Source organism: Saccopteryx leptura, chromosome 8 (genome assembly GCF_036850995.1).
Source record: "Saccopteryx leptura isolate mSacLep1 chromosome 8, mSacLep1_pri_phased_curated, whole genome shotgun sequence".
NCBI lineage: Eukaryota > Metazoa > Chordata > Mammalia > Chiroptera > Emballonuridae > Saccopteryx > Saccopteryx leptura.
The window spans coordinates 29,246,587-29,258,813 of record NC_089510.1 but is presented as its reverse complement, the minus strand read 5'-3'; the positions used below and the strand labels follow the sequence as shown (position 1 = coordinate 29,258,813).

At 41.8% G+C, this 12,227-nt stretch overlaps 2 protein-coding genes across 6 annotated transcripts in view; one reads left to right on the top strand and one right to left on the bottom strand.

The window, feature by feature from the left end:
- The window catches only part of CMSS1 (cms1 ribosomal small subunit homolog), a 419,693-nt gene that overhangs the window by 107,947 nt on the left and 299,519 nt on the right, over positions 1–12,227 (top strand). The gene's annotated exons all lie outside the window — the stretch shown is intronic.
- The window catches only part of FILIP1L (filamin A interacting protein 1 like), a 317,903-nt gene that overhangs the window by 99,587 nt on the left and 206,089 nt on the right, over positions 1–12,227 (bottom strand). For both annotated transcript variants that reach the window (XM_066347855.1, XM_066347856.1), the window contains exon 4: positions 10,721–10,899. In XM_066347855.1, coding sequence (XP_066203952.1) covers positions 10,721–10,899 — 179 coding nt within the window. The remainder of the gene's footprint in view (positions 1–10,720; positions 10,900–12,227) is intronic.

Genomic DNA, 12,227 nt, shown 5'->3' with positions numbered 1-12,227 from the left:
AACAGTTCTCTTTATCTAAATAGAATGATTTCCAAAAGGGGAAATAGGTCTTGTTGGGCAGATAAAATATATTATGCTCACTTTGTTAAAGATGGTGCTGCCCTTATGGAAGTCTGTCGCCCAGGTGATGGTATCAGTTGCCCTTCTTGCTTGGGATGGGTGTGATTATATTAATGTGTGTTGGGGGCCAGCTGTAGGCAGGCAGGATCCTTGTAGCCTGGGGCTTGGTTTTGGGACTAAGCCTTTTCCACCCTTTTTGATGTGGGGTGGTGCACTCTCATGAGGAATCCCATTATACCTCAAATAATTGACTTTGTATCAGAGACTTCCTTGTTTGTATATTGGATTAAAGGTTTTGGTTTCTACACTATAAAGTGGGACAGACCGACAGACCGGGAGCTTGCTCTCTCTCTCGGTTCCTGAGATTAGCATTAGAGAGGAGAGCAGAGAAGTGCCACATGGAGGAGGCCAGGAGAAGCAGCCAAAATGGCAGAGTGCTGAAGGAGAAGCCAGTTTGTGCAGAGTTTGTGCAGAATTTGTGCAGAGAGAAGGAGGTGGGGAACAGAGGTGAATAAGGCTAGTGAGCTAGAAATCTTTGATTCTAGGAAACTTGGATAAGTCAGTAGCTTTGTGAGCACTGAATGAGTGGTTTTTGGAGCCCAGTGTGTGTTTTTACTTGCCCACCGGGTGCAAGCTAGGATTAAAGGTAATGGTTCACCAGTTCTTGGCTCCGTTGTTTCTTTACCAACTGTCCAAATCTAATGCGAATCTGCATGGGCCAGGTGGCTGTGATGGTGGCCTTGGCTACTGGCTTTACAGGTCTCTACAGTTTTTTTTAAAATATTCATTGAGCATTATAGAGCCCAGCTCGGTGTTACAGTGTTAGATTGTTAGGACATTCAATAATACCCCTACTTTGAAGAAAATGAGATATAACCAGACCTGAAGAAGGCTCCTTCATTTGTGCCTCCTCTGTACTTTCTCTTGTTGTACCTGTTACACGACATTTCACTTGCTTTCGTGTCTGCCTGCCCCACACTGAAGGGTATGCCCCTTGGAAGCTCTTACGCATCATCACATCCCTAGCACCCCACACAGGGTCTAGGTAAATGCCTTCTTGGCAATCCTAAAAGTGCCCAATGTTGTCATACAGAGTGTATAAATAATCTACTTTGAAGAAAGGCAAATTTGAAGAAAGTTGCAAATGTTTACTGAGTGCTTCCTATGTATCAGACACTTTACTTAGTTAGCACTTTCTATGCAGTAGATGATGTAGTAATTGCAAGAACCTGAGATCCATATCAATTTTTTTTAACAAATGAGGAAAATGAGATTTACAGAGATTAAGACCAAGGCCAGATAGCTGGTGGGCGAGATGAGAAGACAGGAACATGGTTCAAACTAATGTTCTATAAGTCTATGCTTTTACTCAAATACCTTGTACCCTTTTCATAAAAGTCCTTTCTGGAAGGTGCTATTTACTCCTTACTTACTTGTTTATTGTTTATTTTAGGAATTAAGTATAATGGGGTGATATTTGTTCATAAGAATACACAGGTTTCAGGTAAACACCTCTATAACATTTGAATTGTTGATTGAGTTGTGTGCCCATCACTCAAAGTCAAATCATTTTCCATCACTGTATTTGTCCCTCTTTATAACCCTTCTCACCCCTGTCCCTCTGGTAACCACTACACCTTTATCTGTGTCCACGAGTCTCAGTTTTATATCCCACCTATGTGTGAAATCATACAGTTCTCAGCTTTTTCTGATTTACTTATTTCATTCAGTATAATGTTCTCAAGGTCCATCCGTGTTGTTGTAAATGGCAATATATCATCATTTCTTTTTTTTAAATTTATTCATTTTAGAGAGAGAGGAAGGGAGAGAAAGATCAATTTGCTTCTGTGTGTGCCCTGACCAGTGATTGAACTGGCAACCTCTGCGTATCAGGGCGATACTCTAGTCAACGGAGCCGTCCGGCCAGGGCTGTCTCATCATTTCTTATGGCTCTTTGCCCCTCATTTATACCAGGCATCTCCATCCTCATGGCTGGCCAAAGCTGTTTGGCTTCAACTTCTCATGAGGGAATAATACACTTGCCAGGAAAGGTTACCTGCAAGTTGAGAGTTCAAGATACAATTTAATTCTGTTCCACCTTGACTTCCATTTATGAGGCAAAAATTTCCATTTTCATATAATTTAATGACTCTTTTCCTCTTTATAGTTTATAATCAATTGGAACAGAAGTTTGAGGTTGCCTTTCCATGTTTAGTCTTTGACTTCCTATTTTAAAGGGCTAGTAAACTAGTAGCTATGAGTTAGATACAGTTATCCAAAGCCTGTTGTAAGTTTGGCATTCTCTTAGAGCTGGGCTAGTTGTTAGATAATTACAATTCTTACTTTTTTGCCTGCCTTTCCAAAATGTTGCAATAGTGGTTTCAGTACAGTAGAAGGAACACCTAAATCCTCACTGAACCATCTACAGATTATTTTATGATTGTCTAGCCTCTTCAACTATATTATATATAATTATATTTTATATTTCTTCTGGACCTCCCACGATTCCAAGTACAAGACTTGAGTACCTGGTAATGATTCTGAAGAGAATAGTACCAAATACTGTATAGTATTACCAGGAGAGCTAGCTTCTGGTCTGGCTCTACTACTGTGTAGCAGCCAGACTTGGGAATTTCTTAGCTGAGACCTGATGGGTCTTGCTTTTCACAGTAAAAAATCAGGGGTTGGTCTACATTACTTGGTCTTTTCTAGTTTACGTTTGGGATTCAGATAGTTATCTGATAGTTGGAGTCACGGTGGTGGCATTGAAAGGAACAGAAACATTATAAATTCATCTGGATTTGCAAAGATACCAAGTTCAGTTTTGAATAGGTGACACTGAAGGAGTAGGCTGCACCTAAATCCAGACATCCTTTAAGATTGAAAACACAGATTGGATTTTAAATTGGTGGTGGTGGGGGGGGGGGGGGGCTGTCATTCTCACTGGCCTCTTTTTGTTAGTGTGGATTAGAATCAAAGGCTTGAAGTAAAAAAGTACTTATAACAATCATATAATCAAATCAGATTTTTAGGTCTGAAAGAGATGTACAAATCTTACAGCCTGTCCCATGTGTTTTATACATAAGATTGGAAAAACGGGATTTGCCCAAACTTAAACACGAGCTAGCTGCCGATGTGGTCTGTAGACCACAGTCTCCTATCTCCAAGTTCCTGGTTCATCCCTCACAGTGCTTATGACTACGTTTTAACATTAGTATTCTTTTGTAAGCAATAAATTCACTAATCATTATGCATCCAAATACACACCCAAAATTATTTATATAGCTTAGCTCGGCTTTCTGGGAAGGAAAAGCAATCAAATAGCATCATCACTGTATCTGGTTTGACCTCTAAAATTAAATGGTCTTGTATGGAAACCGCTGCATTGTGCAGTTACAGCGTATGGTTTTGTGACATATGTTTGAAAGTTAAGTCATGGTGTACAGTCCTAAATGTTTTGGTATTCTCATGAGATATTATTGACCTCTCTGCATTCCAGCCCAGATCCTGCAGCAGGTCTGGTGTATATGAAGTATAGGCTGATCATGTTGGGATTCTCTGTAGAATTATAATACCAAAATATGTGTTTGTGGTAGGTCTCCATTTTTTTCTGACAAAGAACTGGATATCCATGACAGAGGTCAAATGGAGATCTGGCATTCATTTCACTACTTGCAAGACATAATCTCAAGAATATGTAATACACATAACTCTTTGCCAGAAAACCGAAAGGAAATGATTGCATTTGAGTACAATGTATTCTACAACAATAGTTTAGTGTGCATGAAATTTAAAACTGCTGGCTTTCCAAATATGATTTTTTAAAAGTAGACTTATTTATATTTTTTAAAACATTATACCCACTTTGTTATGCTTTGTGGAATATTTTTAAAAGCTGAGATTTAAGACCAAAGAAACTAAAAATCCTAATGGTAATAGTTGGAAGATCCTGAATTGTCTAGTATTCTAGTTTAATGTGTTTATTGATTTCTCCTGAGTATTTCATGTTATTATGTTATTTTACCATTATCATGCCTTTTTAAAATCTACCAATCGTGATCCTATAAGTGCCTTAGAAGAATTAGTACTAGGTCTTAAAGTTTACAGTGGTGTCTCTGTTTTACATATAAACAAACCAGTTGGGATTTCATGTAGGTGGAGACCACACCTATGTCCTCTATGTAGTTACCTAGCACAGGACCTGGCATGTATCAGACATTCAATTAATTGGGTTTTGGGGTTTGTTTGTTTTTTTGAGTGAATGAGTCAATAAATGAACAGCAAGCAGCACTAACTAGCTAATTAACTAGTTACTTAGACTAAAAAGATAACAGATTACATATTTCAAGGGAGTATTTAAAGCTTCTGGAGAGATGTCTTTGAAAGTTGCCCAGTATACATCGACTCTTGAACAACACGAGTTTGAACTACCCGTGTCCACTTATATGTAATTTTTCCCCCCTCTTTTCCAAGTTGAAAGGAGGGGAGACAGAGAGCCAGCTTCCTGCATGTGCCCTGACGGAGATCCACCAGCAGTCCCCATCTGGGGCCACGCCAAACTATTTTTAGCACCTGAGGCAGAGGCTCCATGGAGCCATCCTCAGCACCCGGGGCTGAACTGCTTGGATCAATCAAGCTTATGGCTGCGGGAGGGGAAGAGAGAGAGGCAGAGAGACGGGGGCAGAAGGGTGGAGAAGCAGATGGGTGCTTCTCTTGTGTGCCCTGACTGGCAATCAAACCCAGGACATCCACACACCCGGCTGAAGCTCTACCTCTGAGCCAACCTCATTAAATCCCTGGTTTTGCAACTGCAAATTCAACCATGGGTCAAAAACAGAACTTTCCATCTGTGGTTGGGAATCCAAGGATGCAGAGAGTCAAATGTTTCCATTTTTCTATGCTATTTTACATGAGACTTGAGCATCTACAAATTATGGTATTCATGGGCTGGGGTGTGGGGGTGGGGTTTCCTGGAATTAGTCCCCCATGTATACCAAGGAACAACTAGTTAAGTTTTTGGGGAATCAGCCCTAGCTGATTGGCTCAGTGGTGGATCGTCGACCTAACATGTGGAAGTCCTGGGTTCCATTCGTGGTCAGGGCACACAGGAGAAGTATCTATCTGCTTCTCCACCCCTCCTCCCCCTTCTCTCTCTCTCTTCTCCTCATACAGCCATGGCTCTATTGATTCAAGTGCATCGGCCCTGGGTGCTGAGGATGGCTTCGTGGAGCCTCCACCTCAGGTGCTAAAAATAGGTCAGTTGCAAGGATGGCCCCAGATGGGGGTTGGCACGTGGATCCTGGTCAGGACACATGTGGGAGTCTGTCTTTCTAATATTTCCTCTCCTCTCCCTTAAATTAAAAAATAAAAAGTTTTTGGGGAATCAAAAGTTATGTGCAGATTTTCCACTACAAAGCTGTCAGTGCCCCTAACCCTTGCATTATTCTAAGTTCAATTGTACTCATTCAACAGGAGAGTTAAATATGGTTCAGTATCTCAGCCACCTGTCTGATATCAATCGAGATAACAGGCCTGTCATCGCAGAGAAGGGTTGGTGACGGAAATCTTTCTTTACAAAGTTGTTTCAGCCACAGAGAGAGGTAGAAGTGCTCCGTTCTTTACTAAAAACCTGAATAGCATAGGACTTAGCTCCAGGTATGGTCAAGCCAACCACCCTGGAGGCTGGGTCTCTTGTGACTGTCCTTCAGATACCCATCCGCCCTGAGCCCTAGCCAGAGACGAACGAGAAATTAATTCTACCTGGGACTCCTTCTCCATATGGCTTTTTAAAAACTACCCTTTGAACCCCTGCTTTGTAAACGAGGACCATCAGCACGAGCCTGCTTGGCTGAGATGTTGTGAAAAGAAATGTGAAGCTTTTAAAAAAGTCCATGTTTGAAGCCACTTTTTTTTACAGAGTTACCATTACAGTACTGTTTCCCATTTTAGTGATTATTTAAAGGTCAGAAATACAGTAATATATATGGTTAGTATACATGGTTTGTTTTAGTATTTTAAAAAAAAATGATGGTTTAGCGGTTAAAAAATAAAAAAAAATTTTTTTTTTGTCTTCTCAGCCTTTTCCCCCATTGAACTGAAAAAGGAAAAAAATTAGGCAAACTTTATGAAAGTACAGACAAAATTGGCATTTCACTTATGAGAATATTTTGCAAAATTGCACTGACTAAAAGTGATTTTTGTTTTGGCTCTGCTATGAAGCCATCCAGAAAGGCCAAAAATTACTGGCATTGCTTTTGTATAAAACCTTTCACATAGACTCCCCTTGTAATTCGCCCAACTATATAATTCAAGTCATTGGTACATACATATCCACACTTTGGAGCTGGTCAGTGAACAGAAAGTTGTCATGAAATGTGGATATAATATTATCTTATGGACAGACCAAACCACACAGATTACAGTGAAGGAAACTTTGCATTAACTTGCTTGGAAACAGGGTTTCCTGAGCTGATCCCTGTCTTTCAGCCCCTCAGTGGGAAAGCTAGTTGTTTACTGATTACAATGAAGACATCACTTGTCAAACATCTTGGCCTGAACTCAGTATGTGACATCAGTCTCCTTTAGGGTTTTCCACATAAAATGAATTCTCCAAAGAAAACACAGAAATTGAGCCTTAATTTGAAATCTCAGGTTTCAAATGAACTATCTCAATCATGTGTTTCTTAAATTTTATTTTACTTCCAAGTAGATATTATCCAACACTTAAAATATATGAATGCTCAACCTTCACAGTGTTTTTCAGAGCTTCCATTAGATAGTCCATTATAGCTGTCGTCACCCAACCCCCTTTTATGGGAGTGATGTCTTTCTTTGTTTCTCAGCACAGAGGGTCACTGATTTAGGAGTGGTTTACATCACTCTGTTTGGGGGAGGAAGTAGACGTTATTTTTTCACCCCTTAGGACAAGTTAGTCTTGCTTTTGTGAGGGGTGACTGTGCTTGAGGAGAACCACTCACTAAAGTTAGAGGTACTCGGTGATGATGTATGTTTGGTCATTTGTCGTTCCAAAATGAAGCATTAATGGTATTTCCTCTGTTGTGTAAACACTTCCTCTGTACATATTTATCTGAAATTATAAGAGTTTCCCCCACTTCCTGTCCCGTTAGGTGGTATTTGTTTAATACTGTGGTGCACATGGTCTCAGTGCAGGTGGAAGTGAGTTATGCCTTATTGTTGCGGGTGGAAATGGCGTTCTTTCACAGGGTCACAGGGAAGACATTCCAAAGGACTCACATATGGAAGATTGTGGGTTGGTGAGGTTTAATGGAGTCAAAATAGAAGACTGCCCTCAGGTTCCCAATATCTCATTTCCATTTGTCCTGCTGTAAAGCCAGTAGCCGCAGCCACCATCACAGCCGCCTGGCCCATGCAGGTTCTCATTTGATTTGGACAGACGGTAATGAAACAAAAAAGCCAAGAACTGGTGGGCCATTAGCTTTCATCCTAGCTTGCACCTGGTGGGCAAGAAACACACACAGTGGGGAAACACTTCCCTTTCCATTCAGGGCTCCCAAAGCCACTGACTTACCCAAGTTTCCTAGAATCAAAGGCCCCATCAGCCTTATTCATCTCTGTTCTCCTTCTCCTCTCTGCACAAACTCTGCACAAACTAGCTTCTCTTTCAGCACTCTGCCATCTTGGCTGCTTCTCCTCTCCTCCACATGGCCTTTCTCTGCTCTCCTCCTGCATGGGCTCCTCTGCCCCATTTTATAGTGTAGAAATCAAAACCTTTAATCCAATGTACAAACAGGGAAGTCTCTGATACAAAGTCACTTATCTGAGGCATAAATGGGATTCCTCATAAGAGTGCACCACCCCACATCATGCAACAGTCAATTGTGTGGGGAAAGCTTAGTCCTAAAACTAAGCCTTAGGCTATAATGACCCTGCCTGCTTACAGCCTGTCCCCCACACCCAATGCAAACTATAAGCGAGCAAACATATATATCATATTTACAAACTTATTTGACCGACACCTGCCATAGAGAAAGTCCAGCCTAGTCTTCATTAGACCCATTACGAAGACCGGTGTCCAGATATTCTGTGCCGTGGTTCAATTCCTAGCAGAGCTTAGTCCAGTCCAGCCTCTGTCCTGTCCAGCCAGCACTGTCTGTGTTCCTGGCTGCATTCTGGCTGGCATTGCCTTGCTATACCCAGACTTGTGCTCAGAGCCTGCACTTGGGAGTCTGTGCAGCCTCTGGCCCTCAGGCAGCCGCCAGCCCCACGTGGCCTCTAGAGCTGCACAGCTCCTTGGGAACTCCAGCACTGATGGGGAGAGCACTATTAAGCAAGAGAAAGAAGAGGAACTAGCTCTTCCTTAAGCTGATTATATTGCCTTGGGCTTTGGGAAGGACTAGGTGTCCTTTTAACTAACCAATCAACTTCCCTGTTTTTCACAGGCTGGTGTTGGATCCTCCTCGCCCAACCAATCCATTTCCTAGATCTTTTGGGATTCTGTGTCCCTATCCGATCTGATCCTTTTTCCGTGCTAGACAGATGGGCCTCTGTGGTTGCTATCTTAGCTATGCTGTGCATGTGCCCAGCAGAGGAATTTCTCCTCTATTGTTTGTTTTTTGAAGAGAGAGGAAGTGGGGGAGAAGAGAGTGAGAAGCATCAACTCATAGTTGCTTCACTTTAGTTGTGCCTTGACAGGGCGAGAGGTGGGGCCTCAGGGCAAGCCAGTAACCTGTGCTCAAGCTGGCAAACCCTTGCTCAAGCTGATGAGCCCACTCTCAAGCCAGCAACCTCAGGGTTTCAAACCAAGGACCTCAGCATCCCAGGTCGACGCTCTATCCACTGCGCCACCACCAGTCAGCCTCCTTTATTGTTTTTATTCCTCCCCCAGGAATGACGAGTAACAATCCTGCCCGCTGGTGGGGGATTAGGCCCTGATGCATTGGAGCATGTCCTGGGGAGATTGTGAAGCTGTAACTTCCTAGTGAAGCAAGCAAGCTTTTTAATGTTTATTTCCCTTTGCTCCCTTCCTTTATTAATACCCAGCTACTTTCGCTGCCATTATGAGGCCCTTCATCTCCCTGCTGAAGGCAGGGAGGGTCAGTGCACATAGTGATTTGGCTTCTGCTCTCACTGTTCTGTTGAAAAGTCTGAAGCTCCTCATTCTCTTCCATGTTGCCAAAGTTTGGGATATTTTCTCATCCTTTTCGGTGTTACTGTTATTTGAATGCTTATCTTTTTTAAAGAGAGAGAGATAGGAAGGTGGGGAGTAGTGAGAAGCATCAACTCATTGTTACTTCACTTTAGTTGTTTGTTGACTGTGTCTCCTACATGCCTTGACTGAGGTGCTCAAGCCAAGCCAGTGACCCCTTGCTCAAGTCAGTGACCTTAGGCTCAAGCCAGCAACCCTGGGCTTCATGCCATTGACCTTTGGGTTCAAGCCAGTGACCTTGGGATCATGTTGATGACCCTGCGCTCAAGCTGACAAGCCCACACTCTAGCCAGTGACCTGGAGTTTTGAACTGGGGCCCTCAGCATCCCAGGGCAATGCTCAATCCACTGTGCCACCACTGATCAGGCCTTTTACTCTTTTTTAAAAATCTTTCCTTGCTCGGTTTCTTTGCTTTCTTTTACTCCTGGTTCTTCTAACCCTCACCTTTTTTTTTTTTTTTAAGCTTCCTTTCTTGACCTCCCTTCCTCCAGAAAAGCACAAAACATTGATGTTTTCTAGAGGTCTTTTCTCAGAATTCTCTCCACACCACACAGAAACTCACAGCTTTGGCCGTCACCAGCTGCAAATTCACATCACCAGCCCATCCTTTTCCAGATGTGTATTTTCAACTGTGGGTTGTCTGCAGACATATTTTTCTCCCCACTGGACATTGGAATACACTGTGTACCACACACTCAACATGTCTGAAACAGAACTCATCTCCTGTTCCCACCTCTGCCTTTTAAGCCATTCTCCCTTCCCAACATCCTATTCCTATATTCTGTAACTTCGTGAGTGGCTAGTACTTCTCAGTGGCCCCTTGTTTTCCTTGTTCTGCTCTCCAGTCTCATTAGTCACTAATTCAAATGAACTATACACCGTAAGTATTTCTTATTTACACTCCGTTCTCTCTACCCCACAGCCATTGGAAAACCCATGCTCCTCCTTTCTTGCCTCCACGCTGCCTTACTAGTTCTTTCAGAAAACATACCTAATCAATTCATTCACCTTCTCACAAATTTTGCTCCTTGCCAGCTGTATAAAATCCAACAGGCTAAGCTTTCCTTTTCACATCCTGCAGTTATACCCAGTGCTGTAGCTATGTGGGAAAGTTGAGTTCCCTCAGGACCCTACTGTTTTCTTCCCTCTGATAGGATACATTTCTGCCTCCGCCTGGTATACATTGTACTTTCTATTCTTGTTTATATACGAGGACTAAGAGCAATCCTTTGCACAATTAGCTGCCCAACACTTATGTTTCCACAGTCCTTATTACACCCGGTTATTCTTGCATTGTACTGACAGTCTTTAAACACATCTTTTCCATCACTCCGGACCATGAGATCTTTTAGAGCAGAGGCTGTGTCATATTCATGCTGGTATCCCTGCATCCTTGGTACACTACCCAGGCTATCGCGAGAAGTTAGTAAGAGTACATAGTATAGTTCATTTTCTTGTCCAAAGTAGCCTTACCTTTCACATTCCTGTTCTAGTAAGTTTATGAATTCATCATTCTTCTCCATGTATTCTTTATGTTTTCTCCTTTCTTCCTCCAACTCCAATATGGTTTGCCTATGCGATTTTTCTACTATTAAAAGCTGTTCCAGGACTCGTCTGTGAGATTCTTTATGTTTTTCAACAACTTTGTCCAACTACAAAAGAAAATAAATGTATAGTCTGTTAACTGCAAATCATCCATAATACTGCCATCTTTCAATCTTTTAGAAATGTCAAGTTTTGACTAATTCAACATATGTTCTGATCTCCTTTTTCTAGTTTTTAACATTCCTCTTGTTCGTTGGTACTTCTTGATGCATTTCAACACAAGTATAATTTATTTTGCTGTCATTTTCCCTGTGAGTGAGTAATTGGCGCCTCTGTAGATATCAGAACAGTTCCCTCTTACCCCTTTCTTACATTCCCTTCCCTTTCCTGAGAAACGATATTAGAGGAGTGATATGCCCAGCATTTGATTCTGCAGCTGCTCTCGTGACCGCTCCTAGCCAGCCCTTCCTGCAGTACTCTACCAGCATACGTCTCCTGGATCCTATGGTCTGCATTTCTTTGCATTATACATTAAGATGTTTGAGTATTGAAATGTTTGTTAATCAGTTCTGGGTTGGTATGTAGTGTGAATGTGGCCAAATGGAAACGTGAAATTCTTTCTGTTTTCCGTACCTACTTATATGTCTGTTAGAAAACTGTCACCCAGTGCCTGATTTATGCATTTGTCTCCCCTACTAGACTGTGCACTCCCTGAAGGCAGGAATTACATTCTATTTTCTTGACTTCTTAGCCTCTTACAGAGTGATTTGCTTATAGTCGGAGCCCAGTATATGTTTATAGATTGAAAACAAAATAAGCAACGAATCAAGAAAGAAAAGACGGAAAGAGGTTCACTGAAACACATGTGGCTCAGGATCTTTGGCCAGTGATAAATTAATAGCCGATAAGAACGTAGTTTTGAAAACATGTGACTATCTAGTTTGTTAAACACTAGGTGCTATACCTGACGATAATGGTTGACTTTACCCTTTGCCTGTTTCATAAAGATTGAAAATTTGTGACTCTTGAGTTAGAAGCCAATGAAATCTAAAAGCACTTATTTGACTAAAAATCTAAGGCACAAAATAGCCAAACAGAAAAAGTGCAGGACAAAGGTGTGCGGTGTATAGAACCTAACTAATTCTCTCAGACTCATAACTTTTTAGGCTGGTTGTCTGGATTTCTAATATTGGTTTATAATGGTGCTTTAACACACCTAGAGTACTTCATTATACCGTATGGGTGTTGACGGTTCTTAATAAGTGTAAGTAGTGTTCTTGTGGAAATCGAAATTACTGAGTTGTATTGCCTGCTGATAGAGTCACCACTGTTAACTAGTGACTCTCTTCTGAGAGGGAGGTTCAGCTGTCCTGGGCCTCAGGTCATAGCAGCCCTCTGAGAACTCTTTAGAGTTGCCCAAACGGTAGAGCGAATT